Here is a 25071-nt window from a genome sequence, read left to right on the forward strand (position 1 = left end):
CTCCCTGAAAGATCCCACGGACAGGAAAGTGGAGACTTGTTTAAAGTCTATCTACTCTCTCTCGGGGGCAGTGGCCCGTCCGTCCATGGCCATCTCTTGGGTGGCTAAGGCCATCGAGAGCTGGGCCAATGCTTTGGAGGATACCTTTCCGGAGGATTCTCCGGAGATCCAGAAAGCGTTGATAGGCCAAATGAGGGATGCGGCTTCCTACATTGGAGAAGCATCGTTAGATGCAAGCCTGCTGACCTCTCGGGTGTCGGCTGCAGCGGTGTCGGCACGTCGGTCCTTGTGGCTGAGATCTTGGAGAGCTGACGCTGATTCCAAGAAGGGACTGGAGGCCTTACCTTTTAATGGGGAGTTGCTTTTTGGTCCAGACTTGGACAAAATTGTAGACACTCTGGCTAAGTCTAAGTCAGCCTTTCTCCCTTCGGCTTCTGCACCTACCAAGGTACGGAGCTCTGCCTTTCGGTCCTTTCGGGTTCAGGGCAAGGCCAAAGGTCAGTCCTTCCCGAGGCAGTCGACGTCCAAGGCCGCTTCTAAGCCCAAGAAGCAGGCCTGGAGTGCCAGGCGTCCTTCTTCCAAACAGGAGGATAAACCTTCTGCCTGATGGGACGGGCCTCCCTCTGGGGGACCCCAGAGTGGGAGGCCGACTTCTTCTATTTGCCCAGTGCTGGCACAATACCACCATGGATGCCTGGGTTCGAGAAGTGGTGTTCCAGGGGTACGCCCTGTCTTTTCGGCACAGACCGCCCCACCAGTTTTTCTGCACGAGTCCTTCTCAGGATACGACCAAGTCTTTACAGATTCAGGAAGCTGACAGCAGGGGTCATTGTTTCCGTTCCTCAATTACAACGAGGGACGGGGTACTATTCTTCTCTGTTTCTGGTGCGGAAACCCAATGGTTCTCATCGCCCTATCCTCAACTTGAAGTCTCTGAACAAATTCCTCAGAGTTCCCAAGTTCAGGATGGAGACGTTACGTTCCATCATTCTGGCGATGGAACCGGGGGATTACATGGTGTCCCTGGATATCCAGGACGCCTACCTCCATGTTCAGATAGCACCTTCGCACCAGCGGTATCTGAGGTTCGCTATCCTTCAACACCATTACCAGTTCCGGGCGCTACCCTTTGGTCTCTCCACGGCACCGAGGGTGTTCACGAAGATTATGGCTTTCATGGCCGCACATCTTCGGAACCAGAATATACGGCTACTACCGTATCTGGACGACCTCCTGTTACTGGCGAGTTCCCCGTAGGTACTGCTTCAACATCTCCACTTGACGGTCGCTTGCCTGCAAGCGCACGGGTGGCTGATAAATTGGAAAAAGTCCTCCCTGATTCCATCTCAGCGGATGGTTCATTTGGGAGCCCTGCTGGATTCTCGTCAGCAAAGGATCTTCCTGACCCCGGAGAAGGTCTCCCTGCAGCTGAGAATACACAGTTGCCTGAGCAGTTGCCGCCTGTCGGTCCATTCGGCTATGAGGGTTTTGGGCTCCATGGTGTCAACATTCGACATGGTGGAATTTGCCCAGTTCCATTCCCGGGCCCCTGCAGGGGCTGATTCTATCGGAATGGAACGGGTTACCTCACCGGATCCGCTCTCAGTTGCTGGTGTTGTCCCCGGAGGTTCGGCAGTCTTTGGCTTGGTGGCTTCAGACAGCTCATCTGGTCGAGGGGCGCCCCTTTTGGATCCCGGACTGGGTCCTGCTCACGACGTATGCCAGTCTTCGGGGTTGGGGGGCAGTGACCGGCTTGTTGTCACTTCAGGGTCGTTGGTCTGCGGAAGAAGCTCTTCTTCCCATCAACATTCTGGAACTGCGGGCAGTTTATCGGGCCCTGCAGTCGTCCGGTCCCGCTCTTCACGGAAGGGCAGTTCAGGTGCAGTCCGACAACGCCACGACGGTGGCGTATATCAACCACCAAGGAGGAACTCGCAGTCGGGCAGCGATGTCGGAGGTGTCTCGCATCCTTGCTTGGGCGGAGTGTCACATTCCAGCGATCTCGGCAGTCTTCATTCCCGGAGTCCTCAATTGGTAGGCGGACTTCCTCAGCCGTCACGACGTGCATCCCGGGGAACGGTCGCTTCACCCAGAGGTGTTTCAGCTACTCGTGGACAGGTGGGGGCTGCCGGAGCTGGACTTAATGGCCTCCCATCACAATCACAAGTTGCCCGTTTACGGGTCAAGGACAAGAGACGCAGGCGCGCTGGTAGACGCGCTGTCGGTGAAATGGACGTTTCACCTGGCGTATCTGTTTCCTCCGATATGCTTACTTCCTCGGGTTCTGCGGAAATTCAAGCAGGACGGCGGCACGCTCGTGCTGGTTGCTCCAGCGTGGCCCAGACGTCCTTGGTACTCCGATCTGAGGTGTCTCTCCATCGACGCTCCGTACCTTCTTCCTCAGCGTCGGGACCTGTTGTCTCAAGGGCCCTGCCTTTACCCGGATCTGGGTCGGCTGTCTTTGACGGCGTGGCTCTTGAGACAGCCGTCTTGAGGTCTAGGGGTTTCTCCAGTTCGGTCATTGTTACCATGCTTAGGGCACGCAAGCCTGCCTCTGCACGGATTTACCACAGGGTGTGGCGCACTTACTTTCAGTGGTGTGAATCCAGAAACTATGATCCTCAGGTGTTCCGGGTTTCCAGAATCTTGGAGTTCCTTCAATCAGGTTTGGACCTCGGCTTACGCCTGGCCTCTCTGAAGGTTCATGTGTCTGCTTTGTCTGTGTGGTTTCAGCGACGGATTGCTGCACTACCGGATGTTCACACCTTTTTCCAGGGTGTTCTCAGGATCCAGCCTTCCTTCGTGGCTCCTTGGGACTTGGCGGTGGTGCTACGGGTCTTGCAGGGTCCTCCTTTTGAGCCTCTTGGGGTGGTGGACCTCAAGTGGCTGACGTTCAAGACCGTTTTTCTCCTAGCAATTGCTTCTGCCAGGAGGGTGTCAGAGTTGGGGGCGCTTTCCTGTCGCCCCCCTTTTCTGATTTTTCATCAGGACAGAGCGGTGCTCCGCACTCGTCCTGAGTTTTTGCCCAAAGTGGTCTCAAAGTTCCACATTAATCAGGAACTTGTTGTGCCAGCTTTTCAGTCACCTGATCTTTCAGCTAGTGAGGCTTCCTTAGATGTAGTCCGGGCACTTAGAATCTATGTGGATCGGACTGCTTCGGTTAGGAAGTCGGATTCTTTGTTTGTCCTCTTCGGTTTTCACAAGAGGGGTTGGCCTGCCAACAAGCAAACGTTAGCCCGTTGGCTTCGTTCTGTTATTTGTGAGGCTTATGCACAGGAGGGTTTACCTGTGCCAGCCTCTGTTAAGGCTCATTCCACTCGTTCTGTGGGTCCCTCTTGGGCTGCTAGACGTGGCGCCTCCGCTGTTCAGCTGTGTAAGGCGGCCACTTGGTCTTCAATTCAAACGTTTTTGAGGTTCTATGCGTTTGACACCTTTGCCTCTCAGGATGCATCCTTTGGGCGCCGGGTACTCCTTTCAGCACAGGAGCGTCCCCGCCCTTAGTTGAACTGCTTTGGGACATCCCCAAGGTCAACCCTGTGGACCCCTATGGACCCTGAAGTAGAAAACAAGAGATATGGTAAGAACTTACCTTTGTTATCTCTGTTTCTACGAAGTCGATAGGGTCCACAGGGCGCCCGCCCTGACGCACCTGGCTTCAAATGGGCTGTGTGGCTGGTCACTGGTTTTCCGTCTCCCATTTCTGTGAGTATGGTTTCTTGTGTGTTCCAGTCTTCCTTCTCTCTGTTTAGTCTCCTCCTCCGGCCTTAGCTGCTTACCAACTGAGGTGCCTGTGGCCGGGGGCGGGGTATAGAGGAGGACGGACCCAAGTGCATCCTGGGAGCAGCAAAGCTTTAACTGCGTGGTGCCCGTGGATCCAGATCCAGCTATACCCCAAGGTCAACCCTGTGGACCCTATGGACTTCGTAGAAACAGAGATAACAAAGGTAAGTTCTTACCATATCTCTTGTTATCTCCAGCGCGGAGGAGGGTTACTCTCCAGTATTGGAGATACTCTCCTGTTTCAATTGTAATCCCTTTGGGTTAAGTTGGGAAAACCACTAGTACCCCTTTTATACCAAAGTCCCGAGTCCAACCCGGAGTTTGGAACACATTTCCAACCCGGGACAGACACCTTCCCCATTGCCGTGCCAACCCGGGTTATGTCCGCGTTGGCACCGTTCACATCGGAGGCAGGTCTGCAGTGACCCGGCTCTTCCGGCGTATCAGTGGGCACTTGGAGATGATGTAATCTCCAAGCGCCGCTGAAGTCAGCCAATCTGGTAGCATGCGGCACGGCTCGGACCGTTTACACTGCAGGGTGACACGGGAACGACCCATGCCCAATTTGTACTGACTAAAGTCCCGGGTGAATGCGCGTTCACATGCAAAACTTTGGGATTTTAATGTCGGTGGAAAAGGGGTATAGTTCTCCTTAGGTCACATAGATTGGGCGCCCATTGGTGATACCCCTATATTCATTTTTCCATTTTCTATACTAAAGCATATGTATTGTAGTATCCTGGATGGTTGTAATTCCAATATTCCCCGGTACATTTATTACCGGCCTACACTGAGTTTAAATACTGTGGAGAATGAATTGTACACTGATGATTTACTTTGTCCCATCGGATGTGTTACATGTGTATAAATCATTGTCTGTCATGCTTTATCAGTGTGTAACAGCAGCGTGTGTATCGTGCTTTCCCTTTAGTATTCTATATGCTGCACGCATAGACAATAGGAGATCTGCATTGGCCACCGTCTTGCCGTGCATCTCATTATACCACAATTAACAGGTCACCCGTTTGTTATGGACAGCTGGCTCCTGCTGTGTGTGCAACACTGAAAGCAGCATTGTACTTTTTATTGTCCCCACTTTCGGTTTCCGCAGCTGACCTGTTCCTGTGCCTCACACGAGCTGTGTTGTTATACTGCTGTGTGTTATGTGACAGCTGGTGGCAATAGGGAGGGTCTGCGCTGCGGTTTTATGTGTTCATAAAACAGTCTCCCGACCCTCGCTGCATCAGGCAAGGTTCTCTCTGTCCGCTACCAACTAAAAGTGAGTGCGCACTTCTAGCATTGACTCTCAAGTGTCAACTTTCAGGGTAATCCGGTCTTTACAAATGGGGATCGCTCCTGCGTATTACTAACATTCTGGGTTCTGTTTAACATGTGAGCAGTCTGTAGCAGAGGGAATGTGGGGATGCCAGTACGCCGTATATATTAATATTAAACAAGTGGTTGGCATTTCAGCGTATGGTCTCTAGGCTTAACTTTTAAAGAGACTGCTGTCAGCATTTTCATTTATCTAAATTGTTTATTTAATGTAAAAAAAACAAAAAAAACAAAACATGAAAAATGCATCGGTTCCGATATCTGTTAAGTATTAATAAAAACCTTGCACTGTATCTGTAATGTTTCCCTGCTGTGAGGAGATGGCGCTATTATTGAGTATGTATTTACCTACAGTATAATACGATGCCTAACATTACTGATTGAGGAGAGTGCGAAATGCATTTTTCCTTTGTTTGCCGAAGCTCCGTCCCGTTGAATTGTTTATAAATGAGTGGACAACGTTATATTATGCAACGTGCATCATCATTGTCTGGTCCCAGCGTTCACTTGTATATATCCATAAAGATTTCCGCTTTTATCTTTTCATACTTGGCAAATAGTTTTTATTTCTTTTGTCGTTTTGCAAAGTAGCATGCTAGTGTCACGTTATATAGCTAAACTGGGTTGGGTATGGAAGCCCGGCACTCGGGATGCTGACTGTCAAAAGACCGACAGCGGCATCCCGGTGCTGAGAATCCCGACGGGATATGTAAGTATGCTAAACCTTCCCTTCACACCCTAACCCTCCTTTTCTGCTCCCTAACCCTCCTTTTCTGCTCCCTAACCCTCCTTTTCTGCACCCTAACCCTCTCTACACGCACCCTAACCCTCTCTACACGCACCCTAACCCTCTCTACACGCACCCTAACCCTCTCTACACGCACCCTAACCCTCTCTACACGCACCCTAACCCTCACAGTGAGTGCCTAATTCTAATCCTCCCCCGTAGTGCCTAACCCTCCCGGTTAGTGCCTAAACCTAACCCTCCCCCCTTAGTGCCTAACCCTAACCTCCCCCATTCCGCAGCCTAACCCTAACTCCCCAGGGAGCCAAACCCTCCCCTCCTGCGGCTAACTGCTAAGGGCGCCCGCTATACTTCTGATCGGGATGCCGGCTGTTGAGATCCCGGCGTCGGAATCTCCATGACCCAATTCCGGTGCCAGTCTTCTGTCCGCGGTTCAGGATTCCTTCGCCGGGATTTCATCAGCCGGCATCCAGATGGTAGGTAATGTAACTACATCCGCTAAACTCTATTCTCTCTCTTCTATTTTTTCCCCGCAGAAGTGGAAGACTTGCTGTGCTCGCTCAAAGAAATCCAGCACACATTGGTCGACTCTCAGAGCCAGGACGACCTGGACCTACTTCTACAGCTGGTGCAAAATGTAGACTTCCAGAATGCGTTCAGGATCCACAACGCTGTGGCTGTCCACATGAACAAGGCCAGCCCCCCCTATCCACTCATCCCTAATGCCCAGGAGGTAACGCATGAGGTACGTAGCCAGAAAACCGGTTTGTTCCCTGTCTTAGTTGTTGAAATAACTTGGCTTGTGTACACCGGCCACTCCTGCATAGTGACAAGTAATCAGCCTCCAGTTTGTCCATATATATGGGAGATGAAATGATAGCGATGCCGCCAGATCGTGTTGAACTACAGCTCCCAGCTTTCCGCTTTTTAACGTAGCATTTTATAGATTAATTTACCAATCTGGACTTTAGCTATTGCATTGACCCTGTCTTGCTTTTTAAACTCGGCTACTCTCTTACAGGCCTAGTGTTGCCCTGAGCTGGAGGGAGTCCTTATCTTATCCCTTCTGAATTCTTAGTCCAGGTTGACGAACGTGTTCTTTTTGGCTCTATCTTGATTACCTGGAAACTTTCTGTGTGACATAATGTAAATAGAATTTCGCTGCCTCTTAATGTGCTCATAGTATAAACACATAACCCATTAAAGTACGAGTATAAACTACATAACTCATGTCCGTATACACTCTGCAGAACCCATGAATCACTTTGAAAACCCAAATTCAGATATGGGATTTGTTATCTGCTATGCTCGGGACATCGTTTTTATGCAGCTTAGAGTACAATACGTAAAATAAACCAAGACCCACATGAGATCCCCCGTCTTTCCATACACTGTGCCTCCTGTCGTTTAAATTGCTGAGCAAAGTTCTTGTCAATGCCTCATGCAGCGTGAGTGACCCGCCTGTGTCTATCGGCTTGCGCCAAGCGTCTTTTCTGCCTTCAAATGTGTCTTATTCACATTTGGATGTGACAAACCGCTTCACAAGACTGCACTCATTAATTTGATATCGACACTTGTATATCTGTGTGATATAGTGTTCACTCTAGGTCTGGCGGCAGGCAAGACGCCGAACCTAGAGCAAGGGGGCGTGGCCAGTGAAAAGGGGCATGTCTTTATGGCACATCCCCTTTCCGTCACTGTTGGGAGCGTGCCCGGCACTAAAGGACAATCCCAGAGCGCCGCGGTCACTGTGATCACCGGTGGTGACCGCTGCTCTGACGTTTTCCCCACCCGCAGGACACTGCGGCCCGCGGGTGCAGGACAGAAGCCGCAGGCTATTTCAAAACAGCCTAGCGGGAACACTATTGGTATACAAAGCACAATGGACCTTGGTGTGGTAAAAAGCAGCGATCGCTACATCGTAGCACTTGATATAAAGATTCAAGGCCCGATTCACTATGGATCAGTGATGCGATCGCAGCCACGATTATGCACGCACGCAAGTCTACTGTGAAAATATGCTAATGAATGCAATCGCATTGCCGTTGCACAGCCAGCATAGAGACGCCCACTATCGCTATCTTACATCCGTAATGCCTACCAGCCCGGCGTATAGATCAGTAACATAGGCCCCTCACGCACAATTACAACAGGTCTGACCTTACTCAGAAATTACTAACCTCGACACACGCAGTGAGTACACAAGCTGCGTATGCCGTCACAGTGGCTAATTTATGCACGCCCAAGTAACGGCTTTCAACCGGACTGGCACACCTACGTTTTGCCGACCACCCCCAAATGCTGACCTCCTGTTACTCACTCTGCGATGGCTTTGTATCTGCGTGTGTGATCGCAGTGCTGCCACAATGCTAACCTGCGCACTACAGTGCATGCGCACTACGCATAATCGGCCGATCTGCGTACGCTATTGCAATTGCGATCCGTGATGAATCCGGCCCTTAGTCGCACACAGATATACAAGTGTCGCATATCAAATTAAACAGTGCAGTCCCAGGAAGCTTCTCACAACAGATGTGACTAAAGCTGGGCACACATTTGACGATGTGCACCCAGCACAATCTCGCAAGCGACGATTCTAGCGAGGGTCCCGGCATCGGCAAGTGCATACACACTTGCTGATGTCTGGAGCGATATCGTGATAGCAGGGTGGCCCTTGCTGACTGTCGCCTGTCAGACCTGCATGCAGGTCCGATGGGCGATTGTCGCTGACGATGCTCAGGAGAATTGAGTGTAAACTCTAGACGATATTGCCGACATGTCGTCCGTTCCGGCTCTATAGGTAGTGAAGTGTCATCCACCCAATATAACCTCATGTATGCCTACGCCTAACCTCAGGACAGGTAGCAAGGGTCAGGGGAAAACGTCTCACTCAGCAATATTCTCATTTATAGTACATATCAGAGACTCAAAGCACCTTAGGAAAATCCAGACTTAAGCGTACAGGTTACTTATTACATGAGCCACAGGTTAAGCATACAGGTTACTTATTACATGAGGCTTTTTTTTTTTTTTTATGTGCGGTCTGTTTTTCCTGAAGTGATAGAACACTGAATAATAACCTATTTTGAAAACCCGCATTTAAATTAAAACTATCTTTAATGTAGTTTTCCCAGTAATTTGGCCATAGAGAGCGCTTTGTAGTATGTGGTGGTTGGTCATTTATTATCTCCGTAGAGAAACGATTGATTCATTGAGTGTCCGCTCCTACCTGTGTTAGCTGGTGTAAATCTAGGGAAGGGTTTTGTTAGTACTATCGCACATGCCCATATAATGTTTTAATGTATAGAAAAAAAACTTGTATTTGTTGTTCCTTTACCCATACGCCTATATGCAGGAGAGAGGCATGGGGATATGTCTTCATTGTTCTTGTCCTGGTAAAGGTAGTTTTAGTTTTCCTTTAAAGGGCAGAGAATGCAAATTACCTGCTATAAAAGAGCGTACTACTAATGTGAATTTCTCTATCTCTACTGTAAGAGGTTTTACACATCTGCCTGTGGTGCGTTAAATTGGAATAGTGTCTAATTAATCACTATGAGGGATAGATGGGACAGAACACTATTAGGACATGCTGCATTTAGGGTATATCTAATAAGAGCAGGCAATGTGGTCCTTATAGTAATATATAGATCACTATTCTCCGTCCTGGTAACAGCAGCACAGGGTTAAGGCCCTGCGTGTGGCTGTGTCTGACCCTTGTACGTACATACTCTAACAGAAAGGGATCACGTTGCATTTACAATTTATAAAACCAAGTGGATCAATTCAAAGTATGTGTTAGTCGTGTTCAGGAAAAGCCACCTAAAGAGGCTGGCGGCAGTGTCCTGCAGTGGATTTACTGACAAGAAACAGGTGATGCGTCAGTAACTCTTTATTACCAGTTATTTGTTTAGTGCACTCCTATTCTGCAGAGCTATACAGAGGACATTTTGGCCATTCTACATTTACTACCATATGTAAGCAAACACACTAGGGATAATTTTGTTGTCAGTAGTCATTTAACCTACCAGTATATATTTGGAGTGTGGGAGGAAACGGGAGTACCTGTAGGAAACACACGCAAGCAGGGGGAGAATATACAAACGCCATACACTTAGGGCCGCAGTGGGACTTGAACTCAAGACCTCAGTGCTGTTAGGCATTACGCCATCTGTGCTTAAGATACCTACATTGCATTTCGATGTATTTATCATGATCATAATAATGAGGTGAAAAAGTTGGGACACAATGCAGAACCTCTGGTTCTCCCCTCCCAATGAATCATTATGCACTTGGATTGTTTAAATAGTCTAATTTGGCCTATAAAGACATGACAGTTTTCAGGGGACTTTCTCTTTTACAAATTTGTATGAAAATAATTACTATAGAGAAATTTTCCTATACCCCAAATTGCTAGAAAGACTTTAATTTGCTGAAATGCACTTGCATGCTATCATTTTTAAAGCTTTAATAAAAAGTGCAAAAATCACCCATTGGACACTATTTCAGGCTCTTCTCCCAGGTCGCTCTTTGTGGAAAAGTTGCGCATCCTCGCCGAAAGTACCTCAAATTGGCATTTCTTAATGAAATCTCGCCTTTCCCGGGGATGCGCATTCACGCAATGTATGATCGTTTTATGATGAACTTATTTTGGTACTTGCCTCTAATTGAATTGACCCCTAAATATGTAAAATGCTGTTATGGTTGGTTTAAGTTGAATATAACATATTTGCTTTGTTTGTTTGTTAGGTGCAGCATATACTAAAGTCAAGTCATCACAAAGAAGGTCAAGAACTTATAGATCTGTTAAATACCCCACATCTTCAGGTATAGTGATCACTATGGTCCGTCCTTCTTGTTTGGTTGAAATGAGAGGGCAAAAAAAAGCAGAGGATTGTGTCGGTGTACATAAACACTGGTGCAGCTGCTTTATCTTCTGCTGTCCTCCAACTGTATCTGACGCAAGAGACACCATTATGTAAATTGCAGCTTCGTAATAACATGAAAGGCTAGGAATTAATCGCCTCACGGGGTGCCGGCGTTCGAAATCTTGACCCGTGGGAAGAACACAGGCGCCGGAATCCCGACATCTGTTGAGATGCCGACACCGGAATCCCTACAGCCGGCATCTCGAACGTGGGTATAGCTGGCCGGGCTAGCTGTTAGCCGTGGAAAATTAAGTTTAGGTACCACAGGGAGGTTAGGGTTAGGCTGCAGGCAGGTGGGTTGAGGTATCTTTGGGGAGGGTTAGGTTTAGGCACTAAAGGGGAGGGTTAGGGAGCGGGGGGGAGAGTTAGGGAGTGAAGGAAGAAGGGTTACTATACATACTGAGCCCCTGTCAGGATTCTCAGCATCGGGATACCGCTGTCGGACTTTTGACAGCCGGCATCCCTACTGCCGGTCTCCCATACCCAACCCGAAAGGCTTAACACATGAGGTTCCAAGTCCATCATACATATATTATGTCATGTTTTTAAAATGGATTAAAGTCACCACAAAGGTGCACACAGGCCGATCTGGGAGTTGAGCGAGAGAAACAAAGTTCAAGTCGGTCCCAAACCATATGCGTGAGCATTTAGGCCCAGCAGCAAGATGGTGTCCATTGTCAGTGCATCCTGCTAGTGCTGTTGTAAGATGGCGGTCACACACAGATAGCATTTCTGTCACCTGTGATATTACAGAGCATGTGGCCAGTTTATGGTTCAGTTAACCTTTACCGTAAGACTTCTAATCGGTATAAGCTTTCATTATTGCAAAACAAGTTATTAACGGATCAATTTTTACCTCAAGAAAAATGCCCATTAAAATCCTGTTTTGTGTCGCTGCTTTATGCTGGAACTTACCCTGAGGCTGGCCCACATGAGCTGCTGCCTTCCAAATGAAATGTGACTTCAGAAATGTGCTGGAGAAATAATTTTCTCACAGAACCTACAACTCACTATGTAATATAGATTGCTGGGTAATTATGCCACGCTATTGCTCCAGCGGGTTTCTCAAGTTACGTGGTCATTTCTACACTGCTAGGGAAAGTGTGTTTGTGCACAAGCGCTTAAGCTGGGTACACTCTAAACTATGTGTGATCCGACTGATGCTCCCGCCACCGACAGGCCGACATATTGTGCGCTCGCTACACATTAGACGATCCGGTGCCCGACTGCCCGATATGCCGGCCCCTGCCGCATCCTGCTGCGGGTGGTCGTCAGCCCCACCGCCAGGTTGAGCTGCATGTGGGGCCGACGTGATGAAGTGACTGACAACACCACAGGAGCGCGCACCTTCTGACCTAGTGGGTACACACTTGACGATTTGAGGGATTTGTCGTTCCGATCCTTCGGAATCTGGCAAATCGTACAAACGTATCGCTAAGTGTGTACCCAGCTTTAGATTTGTTTGGGTGCCAGGCTGGCACACCCCTCTGTTACACAAGAGACTGGAATCTGCTGTGGCACTTTGCTATGCTGCAAGTCGCTTTCTCCTCTGTGCTTTGTAGGTGTTCCATCCCACGGTTGTTACTTTTCTGCCCTTATCTAAACTTTGTGGGAGTTTTATCTTAATCGCTTCCCGCCGTGGCTCCCAAGGGAACAGTCTACTGTGCTTTGTTTTTCTTTCATTCATTTATTTTTGGGCTGCGAGCTACATTATTTGCATTTGGCCTGTACATATATTCAGCGTAACTGTGAGTTTTATTTATATTAAAACTGTTGGGTTATAAAATCTGCACTATCCTTGTCTGCTATCAGATAAATGGGCCTATTTTATAGATTTAGTTGTACAGACACCGGTGTGTATAATGTGTAGCATTCCAGCAAGTCCATTTCTTACTCTTCTAGTACAATTTGGAAAACGAAAGCCGACATTACTGTGCTACAGTGTATTTGTGCGCTCAGTGCTATCTAGTAATCTAGCTGAAATACAATCTATACTGTACTTGTATGCTCTTTGGTCGGGCTGGTCTATGCTGGCCAAAAGGATTGCCTTTAACTGCTGGTTCTCTCTCAAGATACTGTCTTCTCATCTAGTCCCAAATGGTTCAGTTCCTCCTTCAAGCCCTTTTTATTTGTTGAGGCCGTGTTGTTGTGTGGTATGGGGCATTAAAACAGTGATCTAATATGGCGGCTGTCATTAGCTGGGACACGTGACTGGGGTAAATCTTCTGCACTGCACCCAATAGATTAAATTCAATTGGACCACTGATACGTGGATTATGTAGCTACCATCGCTATAGACCAGGTGTAGCCAATCTCTGTCCTCGAGAACGTTTTCCAGACCACCTAGCTGGTGCACGGGTGTAGTCTTTACTCTCTAACACATATGAAAAGATCCTCAGGTGGAGCTTATTATTTCACTTGTGATTCTGTGAGGAGACCTGGAAAACATGCACTGTTGGTAGCTCTCAAGGACCAGGGTTGGCTACTCCTGCTATAGACTGTATATAGATCTACTGCTGAATGCTACTAACTGCATTATCATCCGGGACCAGTGAAGAATGACTTGTACCTTACGCACCTTTTTACTTTAAGGTATTACAAGACTGCTATTTCCTATACAGCCGGTCACCACGATAACCTTTAGGCCCCCATACATCAGAGATTGATTGCAGCAATCGTGCAATTTGCAATCGATTGTGTATAAAAATCTTTCCCTTTTTCAATCGATTGTGGCAATTCTGCAATCTGCAATCGATTGAAAAAGAGAAAGATTTTATACACGATCGATTGCAAATTGCACGATTGCTGCAATCAATCTCTGATGTATGGGGGCCTTTAGTCTTATCACTATTATGTTTTACATCATTTTTCATACCATATGCGGTTATCAGGGTTTGTACTCCGCAATAGTATCATTCATTTCTCACACACCTGCGTTTGAGCGCGCACTCGCCTTACTGTATTTTTATATATTTAGGAGCTGTTTTCTGTATCCTAGTTTATAGTTTGAGAAACGATTCTCAGATGGGTCTTCTGTGGGCCGTGTGAGCTCTTTCCTATAATAACCATGTATTATTTCACTGCCAGAAGAATATTAGGTTTCCTAAAATATACATATGGGTCAATGTAATAGCCTGCGAGATGCAGACACGGGCGCTATCGTGCCAAAATCTGGTTTGCCTTCAAAATGATTGCCACTTTAAAAATATGGGCACACTTTCCGTAACCGCGCTTGTTCCTGCAAGCCAATACATTAGCCCCATAGTGTTCATTTTGACACCCTTTATGAGTGTTCAATGGGTCTTATAATAGACACACACAGTTTTTGGCATCAGATCTTTGGGGGTCGTGTCCGTAACAGTCCCAGGTCGTGACAGAAAGAAATCCCTGCAGTACACCACAATGGACCAGCTAACAAGACATACATCCTACACGATAATAGAATAGCAATGCACGGTTCTCAGTTACATACATTTGCAAAGATGTGGTAAGCCACCAGCCAGGCAAGGCGTCTCTGTTCTGGTGGTCCTACGCTACATGGTAATAGCAATGCAGAGTTCCTGGTTACATATATTTGCAAAGATGTGGTGAGCCACCAGCCAGGCAAGGCGTCTCTGCTCTGGTGGTCCTATGCTACATGGTAATAGCAATGCAAAGTTCCTGGCAACATACATTTGCAAAGATGTGGTAAGCCACCAGCCACAGCCACTGCTCAGGGTGTACCCGGAATCCATGAAAAGTTCATGGATTCGGGCGGCAAGTGGCTGTTATCCCCCGATCTCACGAGACCCGAAAACAAATCCCTGTTAAGTGGGGCTTATTAAATCGCCCCTGGCGATCTATCAGCCCGTGGTGAATTATTGCAGCTTATTGAATCTCCCCCTATGCAGGAGATTAGTGACTGACACATCGTAGTGCAGTGCAGGGTATTCAGTGTTGTCTATAGTGCTACCGAAATGGCTAAATACAAATAATGCAAAAATATTCAACTGAAAATCTATTCTTCCAGGCATTTTATTAACAAACGTATTTCCCCTCTGACGCAGGCACTCCTGTTGGCACATGACAAGGTGGCGGAGCAGGAGATGATGCCGGAGTCTGTGTCGGAAGATAACTTCTATGAAAACATTGGGCAGTATGGAGATGAGACGGTTAAGATTGTAAGAATAGAGAAAGCCAGAGATATACCGCTGGTGAGTAGGACACTGCACAACATACCTACGTCACATACAAAGCCCTATTTGTCACTGAGTGTGTATTGTAATGACCTGTCTCTAGCAGATGGTTTAATTCTTTTTATTTATCGTTCAATTTGCTGCCATCCACTGACACTTGATGACAGAGAGGATGACAGACCGTGTCCTTAACGCGCTTCCTAGTCTCACCCGAAGTCTTCCTTACAGGGCGCCACAGTGCGGAACGAGCTGGACTCTGTCATCATCAGCCGCATAGTGAAGGGAGGTGCGGCAGAGAAGAGCGGGCTGCTGCACGAGGGCGACGAGATCCTGGAAATCAACGGCATGGAGATCCGGGGGAAGGACGTCAATGATGTCTTTGAGCTGCTCGTAAGTGTACAAGTGAAATACGGAATAGATAAAGCGCGGTATATTGCACTACAATGAGAACCTTTAGGACCGGAAAGAATATTTTGAGATAAGCGTATTGCATTATACTTCTAGGTGCATAGAATTACTTCACATTATAATCATTCACCGGGTGGTGGTTGTGGTGTTTTTTAGGTGTCCTCAGTTTTTCACACATTGTTATACAGGTGTGAACGGCTGCTCTATATACATGCACACACCGCTTCTCTCTTAATAAATATATATATATTACAGTGCTGTAACAGAGCTTTATGCCTCCCTATGTGGGTCCGCCCTGTAATCCATGACATCACACATAGGGGTGGGACCGCCGGCTCAGATAAGTAGAGCTCTGGCCGGATAGTCCGAGGGACACTCCAGGCAGCTCCACATGCTGCAGGATGCCTGCCCGGCACGGCCCTTGGGTGGCTCTGCAGTAGAGAAAGCCACGTTCAGGTGCCGTGGGGCAGCAAAGGTGCTGTCCGTAGGGCCCTGCGCTCGCACACCCCTCGTTACATTAGTTATATTTCTTGTATATATGATGATACTTCAAGTTTCCATTCTGTGTCTTGTTAATCTTGTTTGTGTGTGTCGTATAATATACTTTCAATGGCCTTGCGACCTAATGTGTTTGACTTTTTCACGCATTTGTTATTTTATGTCCTTTCCTAGGCTGAAATGCATGGAACGCTATCGTTTGTGCTTATTCCGAGTCAGCAGGCCAGGCCTCCTCCAACCAGAGAGACGGTGGTAAGTTACCCGCTGTGTGATTTGCTATCATCATTATTATTATTAATGAAAATGAATATAGGGGTGGTGCCAACAGATGCCCAATTTCTGCAACCTAAGGAGAACTAGTAACTTTCCCAACTTAACCCAAAGGTAATAGAATTGAAAACGAGAATATGTCCGGCGCTGAGAAGGGCATTTTACAGATCAAATCTTCATTGTGACACTTCTGCTCTGCAAGACTAGTCCCTTACTCTCCATAAATGGGAGCCCAGCCATATAGGGCTGTTATAGGTAGTGTCAGCGCTACCTTTCATGCCATTAACCTAACTAATAAATCATTGGATTATTGTTTATCAATGTCTTTTGTTGGGTCATCCCTTATTGGCTGATTGCAGCCCATATTTCATGTTTGGGTAAGAGAGTGTTTGACCACTTATATCTTAAGTGCTGACACTGCCTGTAACAGTCCTATGTTGCTAGGCTCCCATTTATTTTTATTATTAATAAACCTTTTATTGTGTACCACTCTGCAATCCCAGAACATTTACTCACACTACTCCCTGCTCCTGTGTAGTTTACAGTCCTTACCACAGCCGAATTACGCGGAAGGCGGGTAGCCTAGAGTACGTTGCCATGCCCCGTGTGAAGTGACTGCATTCCTTATCCAGTGGTTCAGAAATAATGACACATAACAAGTGCTTTCTGGAGAGAGCTGTCTGAGGGAGCCAGATCATTTTCATAGATTTCCTTCTTCTATGTCACATAGCTGTTGGATGGTTGAATGTGGCTCTTCTAAAAGGACGTTGTGTGCCGTTAGATGCAATATATCAATATAACATGTTAATTGTGTAATTTACTGGATCATGGGTAGTTGCTGCATTAATGCCAATCCACCCTATATTATAGCTGATTGCAGCCATCAGCCCATCACTTGCCCCTGAAATTAGATGATTAAACTTTAGACGTCATTTTCCGCGGTGACGCGTTTCATGGTTCCGGAGAAAGCTGTGTGCGTTCATACATTCATTGTATTGGCCCGTAGGCATCATGTCATCGCAGGTATTATACTGTAGTTTGGAAATCTGTTTCTGTTTGCGTGACTGCAGTTTGAAGTCTATTTGCCGGCTTTTGGCACGTACAGGATAAATAACATCACTATATACTATTACGTTAGCTTCTGTGTTTGAATAATGTGTTTAGCCCAAATGTTCCCTTATAATGTTTCAGCAAAACATATGATAAGGACCCCTAAAATGCCTGATAATAGGATTTTCCAGCCATGGGCTGTATTCAATTTGATTCGCACCCGTGATACTTTTCCGCCTGGAGGATTTTTCGCCTATATCGCGTGTTTTCACGCGCGTCCCTGCGATTCCCCGTATTCAATTTGAAAGTAGGCGAAAACGGCACCCGCTGAAACTTGAATAGGCGGAAAGTCCTCTCCAAAATGGGGTAATGAGCCTGACACCCCACAAAAGATGCACTGACATGGGGGTATCACTATGGATACCCCCGAATTGGCCTGCTGAAGGTATTTGGGGAATTTAAATGGTGTTAATAGGTGCTATTTTGTGTATTTGCATAAGGGGTGAAGAATAGCATTTAGAAGGTTTTTTGGCGATAATAAGCAGTTCCATCAAATTTTGGGTACCTAAAAGTGGGTGCTAGCATATTTTAAAGTTGCTAACGTGAAGATTAAAAAATCCACCTGCTGCAAGCACCTGCAAACTTAAAAACACCTGGGACATACTTGGAGTCTATTTTGCTAGCTTTTAAGTGTATCCCCCAACTTTGGTTTTTTTCGCCCCCAAAATGAAAGTACTTTTTTGGGGTGATCTAAAGTATTTTTTATACTTTTTTTTTTACACAGTTTACCTTTGGGGGACTGCCCCAAGGCTGTTGGGTGGTTTCCGGACGTTTGCACCCCAAAACCCCAATTCTGCACTTTTCTTCGACATCTATTCATAGGAGAAACTTTTTCGCCGGTTCCATTGCATTGAGTTTCCACACCGGCGAAAAGTATTTGAAATTGAATACGGGTATAAGTGTCCGCCTGGCGAAATGATGTCACTCGCGATACTTTTTCGCGTGTACAAACTTTTTGCTCCAAATTGAATACGGTCCATGTGTTTTTCTGGTTTGGAAAATAGCCGTTCTGGGGCTCACAGTATATGAGTAATGGTGCTGAGTGAATGTTGTATACCGTTTGCTAATTCGGACACTCGGCCGGAGAACTTTCCTCTACTGAGCACTCAACATCTGCTTACATAGGCTGTATTTGCTGATCAGGGTACTGGACCCAATTCAGATATGCGCTCAGTGCCGATACTTAGTTGAGCGATTCTGCGCATGCATCACGGTCGCACTGTGCACGCGCCCAGGTACCTCTAGCAGTGCTGCTCGCAGTGAGGGTTTCTTTGCACAGTGATTGACGTTCAAGGCCCGTTTTGAGGTCCGTTATGGGGAGTGGCGGCAAAAACGCAGGCATGTCGCGACTCTTTTTTACAGGAGTGTCACAGCCCACAGCTGAGATCCCTCCTGCAGATAAAGTGGTTCCGACCTCTCCGTTCACTCGGCCATTCAGTGCAAGCATGGGGCTACTCAGATGGGCGATTATCGAGGGTGGCTGCTTGTGTGCGCCCAGTTGCTTGGTTTTGTGTCGACCCCACTGGGGCATCTCAATACATATTCCAGCGACATCAGCATATTTTTTGCAGCTGTGTGTGGGATCGCCGCTGCGATTCCATTAGCGTGCATCTCTCAATCAGGCCCTCTGTCTCCTAGAACTGTATGAAAAAAAAATAAAATATATATATATATATATATATATATATATATATTTTTTTTTTATATATATATATATATATATATATATATATATATATATACATATATACACACATACATACTGTATGTGTGTATATATATATTTTTATATATATATATATATATATACATATATACACACATACATACTGTATGTGTGTATATATATATATATATATATATATATATATATATTATATATAAATGTGTGTGTATACATAATGTGTGTGTTCTGATTGTCTAGCTTCTGAATTTGATACATGTACTTGATTTTATGCCACGTTTTGCAGTTCTAATCATTATCCTCATAGTGATGTAATGGATGAAAGTATCGGTTACATTATGCTAGTAATCCAGACACCAATGTATGGATGTGAAAGTCATTGACATCACCCATAGTTTAGGACATGTTTGTCTCACTGGTCATCGCTGCTCTTACATGAATGGATCTCGTCTGTCCTCAGAACAGTTTACTAATCCTCTTACCTTGTAATGTTATCTTCACTAATGAAGGCTGACTTCCCCACTCCGAGAGAGATCTTCCCGAACGTTGTTTTTCTACTATTATTATTATTATTAGTTCAGATATCTGACTATATGAATCAGTGTGTATGTATTCATACTGTTTGTGTTTTATCTTTTTATGTTTGTTCATTTTTAATTTTTTTTTATCATTTTAAAAATCTCTCGTAAGTAATTGAACTTTTCTCCCAAGGTCCATGTGAAAGCACACTTTGATTATGATCCTACAGACGACCCGTACGTCCCATGCAGAGAGCTGGGCCTTTCCTTTCAGAAGGGAGACATTCTCCATATCATCAGCCAAGATGACCCCAACTGGTGGCAAGCCTACCGGGACGGAGACGAAGATAATCAGCCTCTTGCAGGACTCGTACCCGGTAACATTAGCTTTGTTGTTCATTGAGGACTATTTTCATCACGATTTATTTATTAACAGTTTGTTAGATAGCGCAGCATATTCCATTGCGTTTTACAATTGGATACATTAATAGAACAAAACTGGGTAATAACAGACAGATATGTCGGTAGGAAGGCCCTGCTCGCAAGCTTACTACCAAGTCTCAAGTAAACTGTGCTCATCTCAGTGTGGTGTTGACCCCTCACATCAGACTTTGCAGATTAGTGTCCAAGTAACTAAAATTAGCTGCAAGCAGATGGCGAACTGCTATTTCACATTGTAATTGTGGTAAGTGGATTATATTACTGCAAGAGTTTCCCAAGGTTTCCGTTTTGTTATTAAATAGAATCACTCCCAATTGTTTTATTACATCTATGCAAACCCATTTGAGAACTTTTTTTTTACTTTTTTCCACTTAAAGGAAAAAGTTTTCAGCAGCAGCGGGAGGCCATGAAGCAGACAATAGAAGAGGATAAGGAGCCCGAAAAGTCAGGTGAGGCACTCACTGTCTCCATCTAGATGATAAATGGCCATGATGTTGTTATGCAACTATGGGTAAACGGTGCTTATTGTGTAATTCCTTAAACCCTACTGTTACTGTTACGAGGACAGCTGTGAGCTTTACAAAATCATGGTGAATGCGGTTATATCTGCATGCAAAATGCTACGTTACAGTGTCAGCGACTGTAACACTGTAACGTAGCATTTCGCATGCAGATACACCTGCAGTCGCACACAGGTATGCAGTCGGGAAGCCAGCGGACCTAATCCCGACAGCCGGCTTCCCGACTGCTTTATCCCGGTGAGGGTTAAATGACAGGCATCTAAATCTAGACGCCTGTCATTTTACTGACGCCGGAAGACCGGCGCCCGGCATCCCAATCGAAGTGATGCCGAGCGCGGACAGCCGCGCGGGGGGGTTAGGTTTAGGGCTCCCGGGGGGGACTTCGGGTTAGGCAACCCCCCTGGGAGGTTAGGGTTAGGCTAGGGGGAGGGAGGGTTAGGGTTAGGCACCCCCGGGGGAGACTTAGGGTTAGGCACCCCCCCCCGGGGGGACTTAGATTTTGGCGGTGGGGAAGGGGGGGGGGTTAGGTTTAGCCACTTAGAGGGGTGATTAGGGATAGGCACTGGGGGGAAGGTTAGGGTTAGGCACACCTAAGGAGGGTTAGGGGAAGGAATTAGGTTAGTGAATACTAATCTTAGGGACGATCGGGATTTTCACCCATGTCGGCCAGCCGGTAAATCATACCGATTCCGCACTCAGAACATAGGCATGCCACATATCATTTTAATCAGCGGAAAAAAGCATGAACAGACGCTTGGTGATACCGAGTCACACCACGGCAAGGCGCGACTAGAAGGTCTGTTTAACGCGCATGGAAGTAAGATGTATGTGGACACATCTGTATGCTTACTTGCTGGCTAGAACTCATTAAAAAAAATATGTATTATATTCTAGGAAATGTCTTTGAAAACCTATGATGTAGTCATGGGGTCTGCATGGTAAAAGTTAGGCCACCTTGCCAAATATATTAACAGTACGACTTGTTCCTGTCTGTCAGCAATGTATCTGGTTGTTCTGATCCAGGCAGCCTGGAAGCATGCTTATAATGTGACATTTTGCTGGCGTGTCTCTAGGGATGAAAGGCATTTCCTTTTGGTTTTCAGGAAACAGTTTCTTACTTCTTGTTAAAAAAATTTTTTTCTTTTTTTTTTTTTTTTATTGCCAATACCTCCCCGAGTCTGCAGCACATTAATAAATCATTTTCTTTGAAGATGATTTTCCTCTCTGCTACTGAGAGCTCCTAATGAAACGTCTGTTCATTATTGTCACGTTTTCTAGTTCAGTTATTCAACTTGCATGACCTTTATGGTTTTCATTTATTTTTATTTTTTTCCATCCTTTGGCTTTTTATGTTCACTGTATTGCTGATCACGCAACTGCCATAATTGCTGCTTTCTTGGGCCCTAAATGGGTGATATACATAATAATCACCGGAATTGTTAGGACCATCCTCTTTCATAAAAGTGGTTGGAGGATGACCTCTATTGGTCTGTGCGTGTTCTGGCCCCAGGGAAACCATAAGGGACATTGCTAAATGGCAGGTTTCCTCCAGTTTGGTCACCAACACGTTTGGCCAAATTGTGCAGCAATCCTGTAGCTCTGCCACATCAGCTGGGCCGACCACTCTTCATAAGGCTACTCTTTTCTTAACCCTCTTCCAGGTTTTAAGACCAGGTACGATCATTTATGGCTGGCAAATATATTGTTTGTCTCGAAATAAATCTTGAGCATTTGACCGATAAAAACTTCTACTTGATGGTTGCTACAATGTACAGCGCCTTAGTGGTATTTTCCCCATGATAGAGCAGTGTCAAACCTTCATTATGGAAGTAGCATTTTGTATTTTTCTGTTAGATTGTTGCTATTCACAAACTGTTGTATTACAACATAATTTTCCCTATCAGGAAAAACATGACAGCAATGCAAATGCAATCTTTCTTATGGTGTGTACACATTGGGCGATTAGCAAAGACTGTACGATCACGACACCGTAATTGTACAGTCGTTCCTGATCCCCTGTAGTGCCAACACTGAACGTTCAGTCCCTCATTCCTGAACATGGCCAATGTGTCGTTATTGGCATATTGGCCTCCATGTTCAGGCGATGGACAATGTCGAGAACGACCAGCGAGTCGCTTCCAACATTATAGTGCACGATTACTGAGCGATTGCATGATTACGATGTCGTAATCGTGCAATCGCCAAGTAAAATCGCCCAATGTGTGTGCACCTTTAGTGTTTATAAGCAACTTTGGAATAAAACCTAATTGTGTGCGTTACATGTAACGTTGTGTACGGTGTGACGGCACAGACGCCATGTACCTGTGCGCTCTGCGGCTAATAATTGTCTGTCTTCTTGCAGGGAAGTTGTGGTGTGCGAAGAAAAACAAGAAGAAGAGGAAAAAAGTGTTATACAACGCTAACAAAAATGATGGTGCGTGTGGGGTAGAGAGGGTTACAGAAGTGGGGTAGCGCAATTTTTTTTTTTTTCCCTTTAAAACACTGTAAAGGTTGATGGCATAACATGGGAGAAACGCGTCAGTGTGCCACTAACTCGTCTTTTCAGAGGTTGGCAAAAAGATCCTAGAGATCCTAGAGAGCAGTAATTAGAGGCCTGCCTGCTTGGTTATGAGGGAAAGTAGTAAGCGCTGAGGGTAGTGGTAGTGTAAAGATGCCTCCACACTAGACGATTTTTTTGCAAGATTTGGCCGATTCAGACGCATCGAAACAATCAATCGTGTAGTGTCCACGAACGATGCTGATGCTCGCTCCCGCGGGTCGTTTGTCGTATCCCTCAGATCTTACCTACATGCAGTAAGATCTGGCAATCTCGTTAACGATGCACTGGAAATCGTTAAGGATGCACGATAGTTCGGTCAGATTGCACAGTTTAAGCACAATATTGCATGTCCAGGAGTGCAGGGGAGTCGCCGGGGAGATCAGGAGAAATCGTTGACGACATTGCATGGTTGGCGAGTCGTCTAGTGTGCAGGCGTCTTTACTTCGATATGTGCCCAATGAAGACAGGTATTGCAGGCTCGTAGTGCTGGTGTAAGAGGATTTGGAGCTCTATATTCTCAGGCACCCTTGCTGTTTATAGACTTGTAGGGTCACACAGAGGGCCTAATTCAGAGCCGGACGCTATTTGCGGACGGTCGTTCCAAAAAAGGGGCAGGCTATTTAAATTGAGCGCTCGCTCTTTGCGGTTTGTTGACGCCGCTATGTCTGAGCGAGCGAACGAAAAATGCGCTCCCTATTTTGTAAAGACGCCCCTTTGCTGTTCGCATCACACGTCATCTCCGGTATTTATTAGATTAATCTGGTACATCGAAAGTCATCTGAACTGCTCGCAGTGCTTGTGGTAGGTTTTTCCTACCGCAATCACTGCGAGCAGTTCAGGCTAAAAGACAACCAACTGACTTGGTCAATGACGCTCCTTTACTAATTATGCACACCCATTAAACGCCCTTTTGACCATTAGGCACGCCTGTGTTCGGATCTCCACTCCCCCGTTTTCAAGCACTTTCCCCTGTTACCACCCACAAACGGTACATTCTGTCAATCAAATTAGCAGCCCCTCGCTGTTTTGCGAGCGCACGATTTCCAACCGCAATGACTGGTTTGCGCATGCGCATTACGACCCATACGCATGCGCAGTTGTGAAGAACATCGCTCAGAGCGAACGAGCGGCCGCTTACGAGCGGCTCTGAATCAGGGCCAGAATCCCATATAAAATAATAGGTGTAGCCATGCATGTTATTGGTGACCGTACTATTGGGATTGATCTAAGACTTGGTAATGAAGCAGCGCTGATTTGTTTGTTAGCAGTTGCCTGAAGTTAACTGATAAAGCTGCACAAGTTTTTATCAGCACTCTTCTATACCAGTGCGGATCTGCATATATTTTTCACGATAGGTTGGTTCTTTATGCTGGATATCCAATGGCAAGGGTCTGCATTTAATAATGTTGCACCCACATACTCAACGGTGCCTTACAGTCGGAGATGTCTATTGAAGTATTTAGGTCTGATCCAGTTCCAGCAGTAGAATAGCATGAATCGCGCACCACTCTCAGTTCTGCTTTCTCTCTCTAGATTACGATAACGAAGAAATCTTAACATACGAAGAAATGTCCCTCTACCACCAGCCAGCCAACCGAAAGAGGCCTATAGTCCTTATAGGGCCACAGAACTGCGGGCAGAACGAGCTGCGACTGCGGCTGATGAACAGCGAGGCTGACCGATTTGCAGCTGCCGTACCCCGTAAGTACTTTCTCTTCCAGCCGCCATGGGTACTAAGATTATGTCAGATGGCATTTCCCAGTGAGACCTAAAGGTTCATAGAGTGCACCTGAAATGTACCGTAGGTGTGTGTTTAATTGTGGAGTGATGACATTACTTCCATGTCAAACTTGTTATCCAACCTTTTTTATTGCATCATGGATTCATTATACGTAATTACATTCTTCACTCTCTAAAGATCCCAAAAAAATAAAGGCAATTTTTTTTTTTTTTTGGACACATTGAGTTAGATGTCATTTAGTTTTCCTGTTACTGTATATGTTGCTGCAGTTACTAGATAAAGTAACCGTAATAAAGGTCCTCAGGTCTTTACTATGTTGATAATAAAAATGTGATCTTACCAGTACAGATAAGCACATCC

The 25071-nt window shown here is 46.0% G+C and overlaps 1 protein-coding gene across 1 annotated transcript in view; it reads left to right on the forward strand.

Annotated features, from left to right (window-relative positions):
* Nucleotides 1-25071, forward strand: part of PALS1 (protein associated with LIN7 1, MAGUK p55 family member) — a 109235-nt gene that overhangs the window by 67262 nt on the left and 16902 nt on the right. Inside the window, exons 3-11 of the mRNA XM_088465346.1 lie at nucleotides 6397-6605; nucleotides 10607-10684; nucleotides 14832-14978; nucleotides 15189-15350; nucleotides 16041-16118; nucleotides 19642-19825; nucleotides 20267-20338; nucleotides 22773-22844; nucleotides 24504-24671. Coding sequence (XP_088321472.1) covers nucleotides 6397-6605; nucleotides 10607-10684; nucleotides 14832-14978; nucleotides 15189-15350; nucleotides 16041-16118; nucleotides 19642-19825; nucleotides 20267-20338; nucleotides 22773-22844; nucleotides 24504-24671 — 1170 coding nt within the window. The remainder of the gene's footprint in view (nucleotides 1-6396; nucleotides 6606-10606; nucleotides 10685-14831; nucleotides 14979-15188; nucleotides 15351-16040; nucleotides 16119-19641; nucleotides 19826-20266; nucleotides 20339-22772; nucleotides 22845-24503; nucleotides 24672-25071) is intronic.

This window comes from Taudactylus pleione, unplaced genomic scaffold (assembly GCF_031769625.1).
Source record: "Taudactylus pleione unplaced genomic scaffold, aTauple2 ptg001956l, whole genome shotgun sequence".
In the NCBI taxonomy this organism is placed as follows: domain Eukaryota; kingdom Metazoa; phylum Chordata; class Amphibia; order Anura; family Myobatrachidae; genus Taudactylus; species Taudactylus pleione.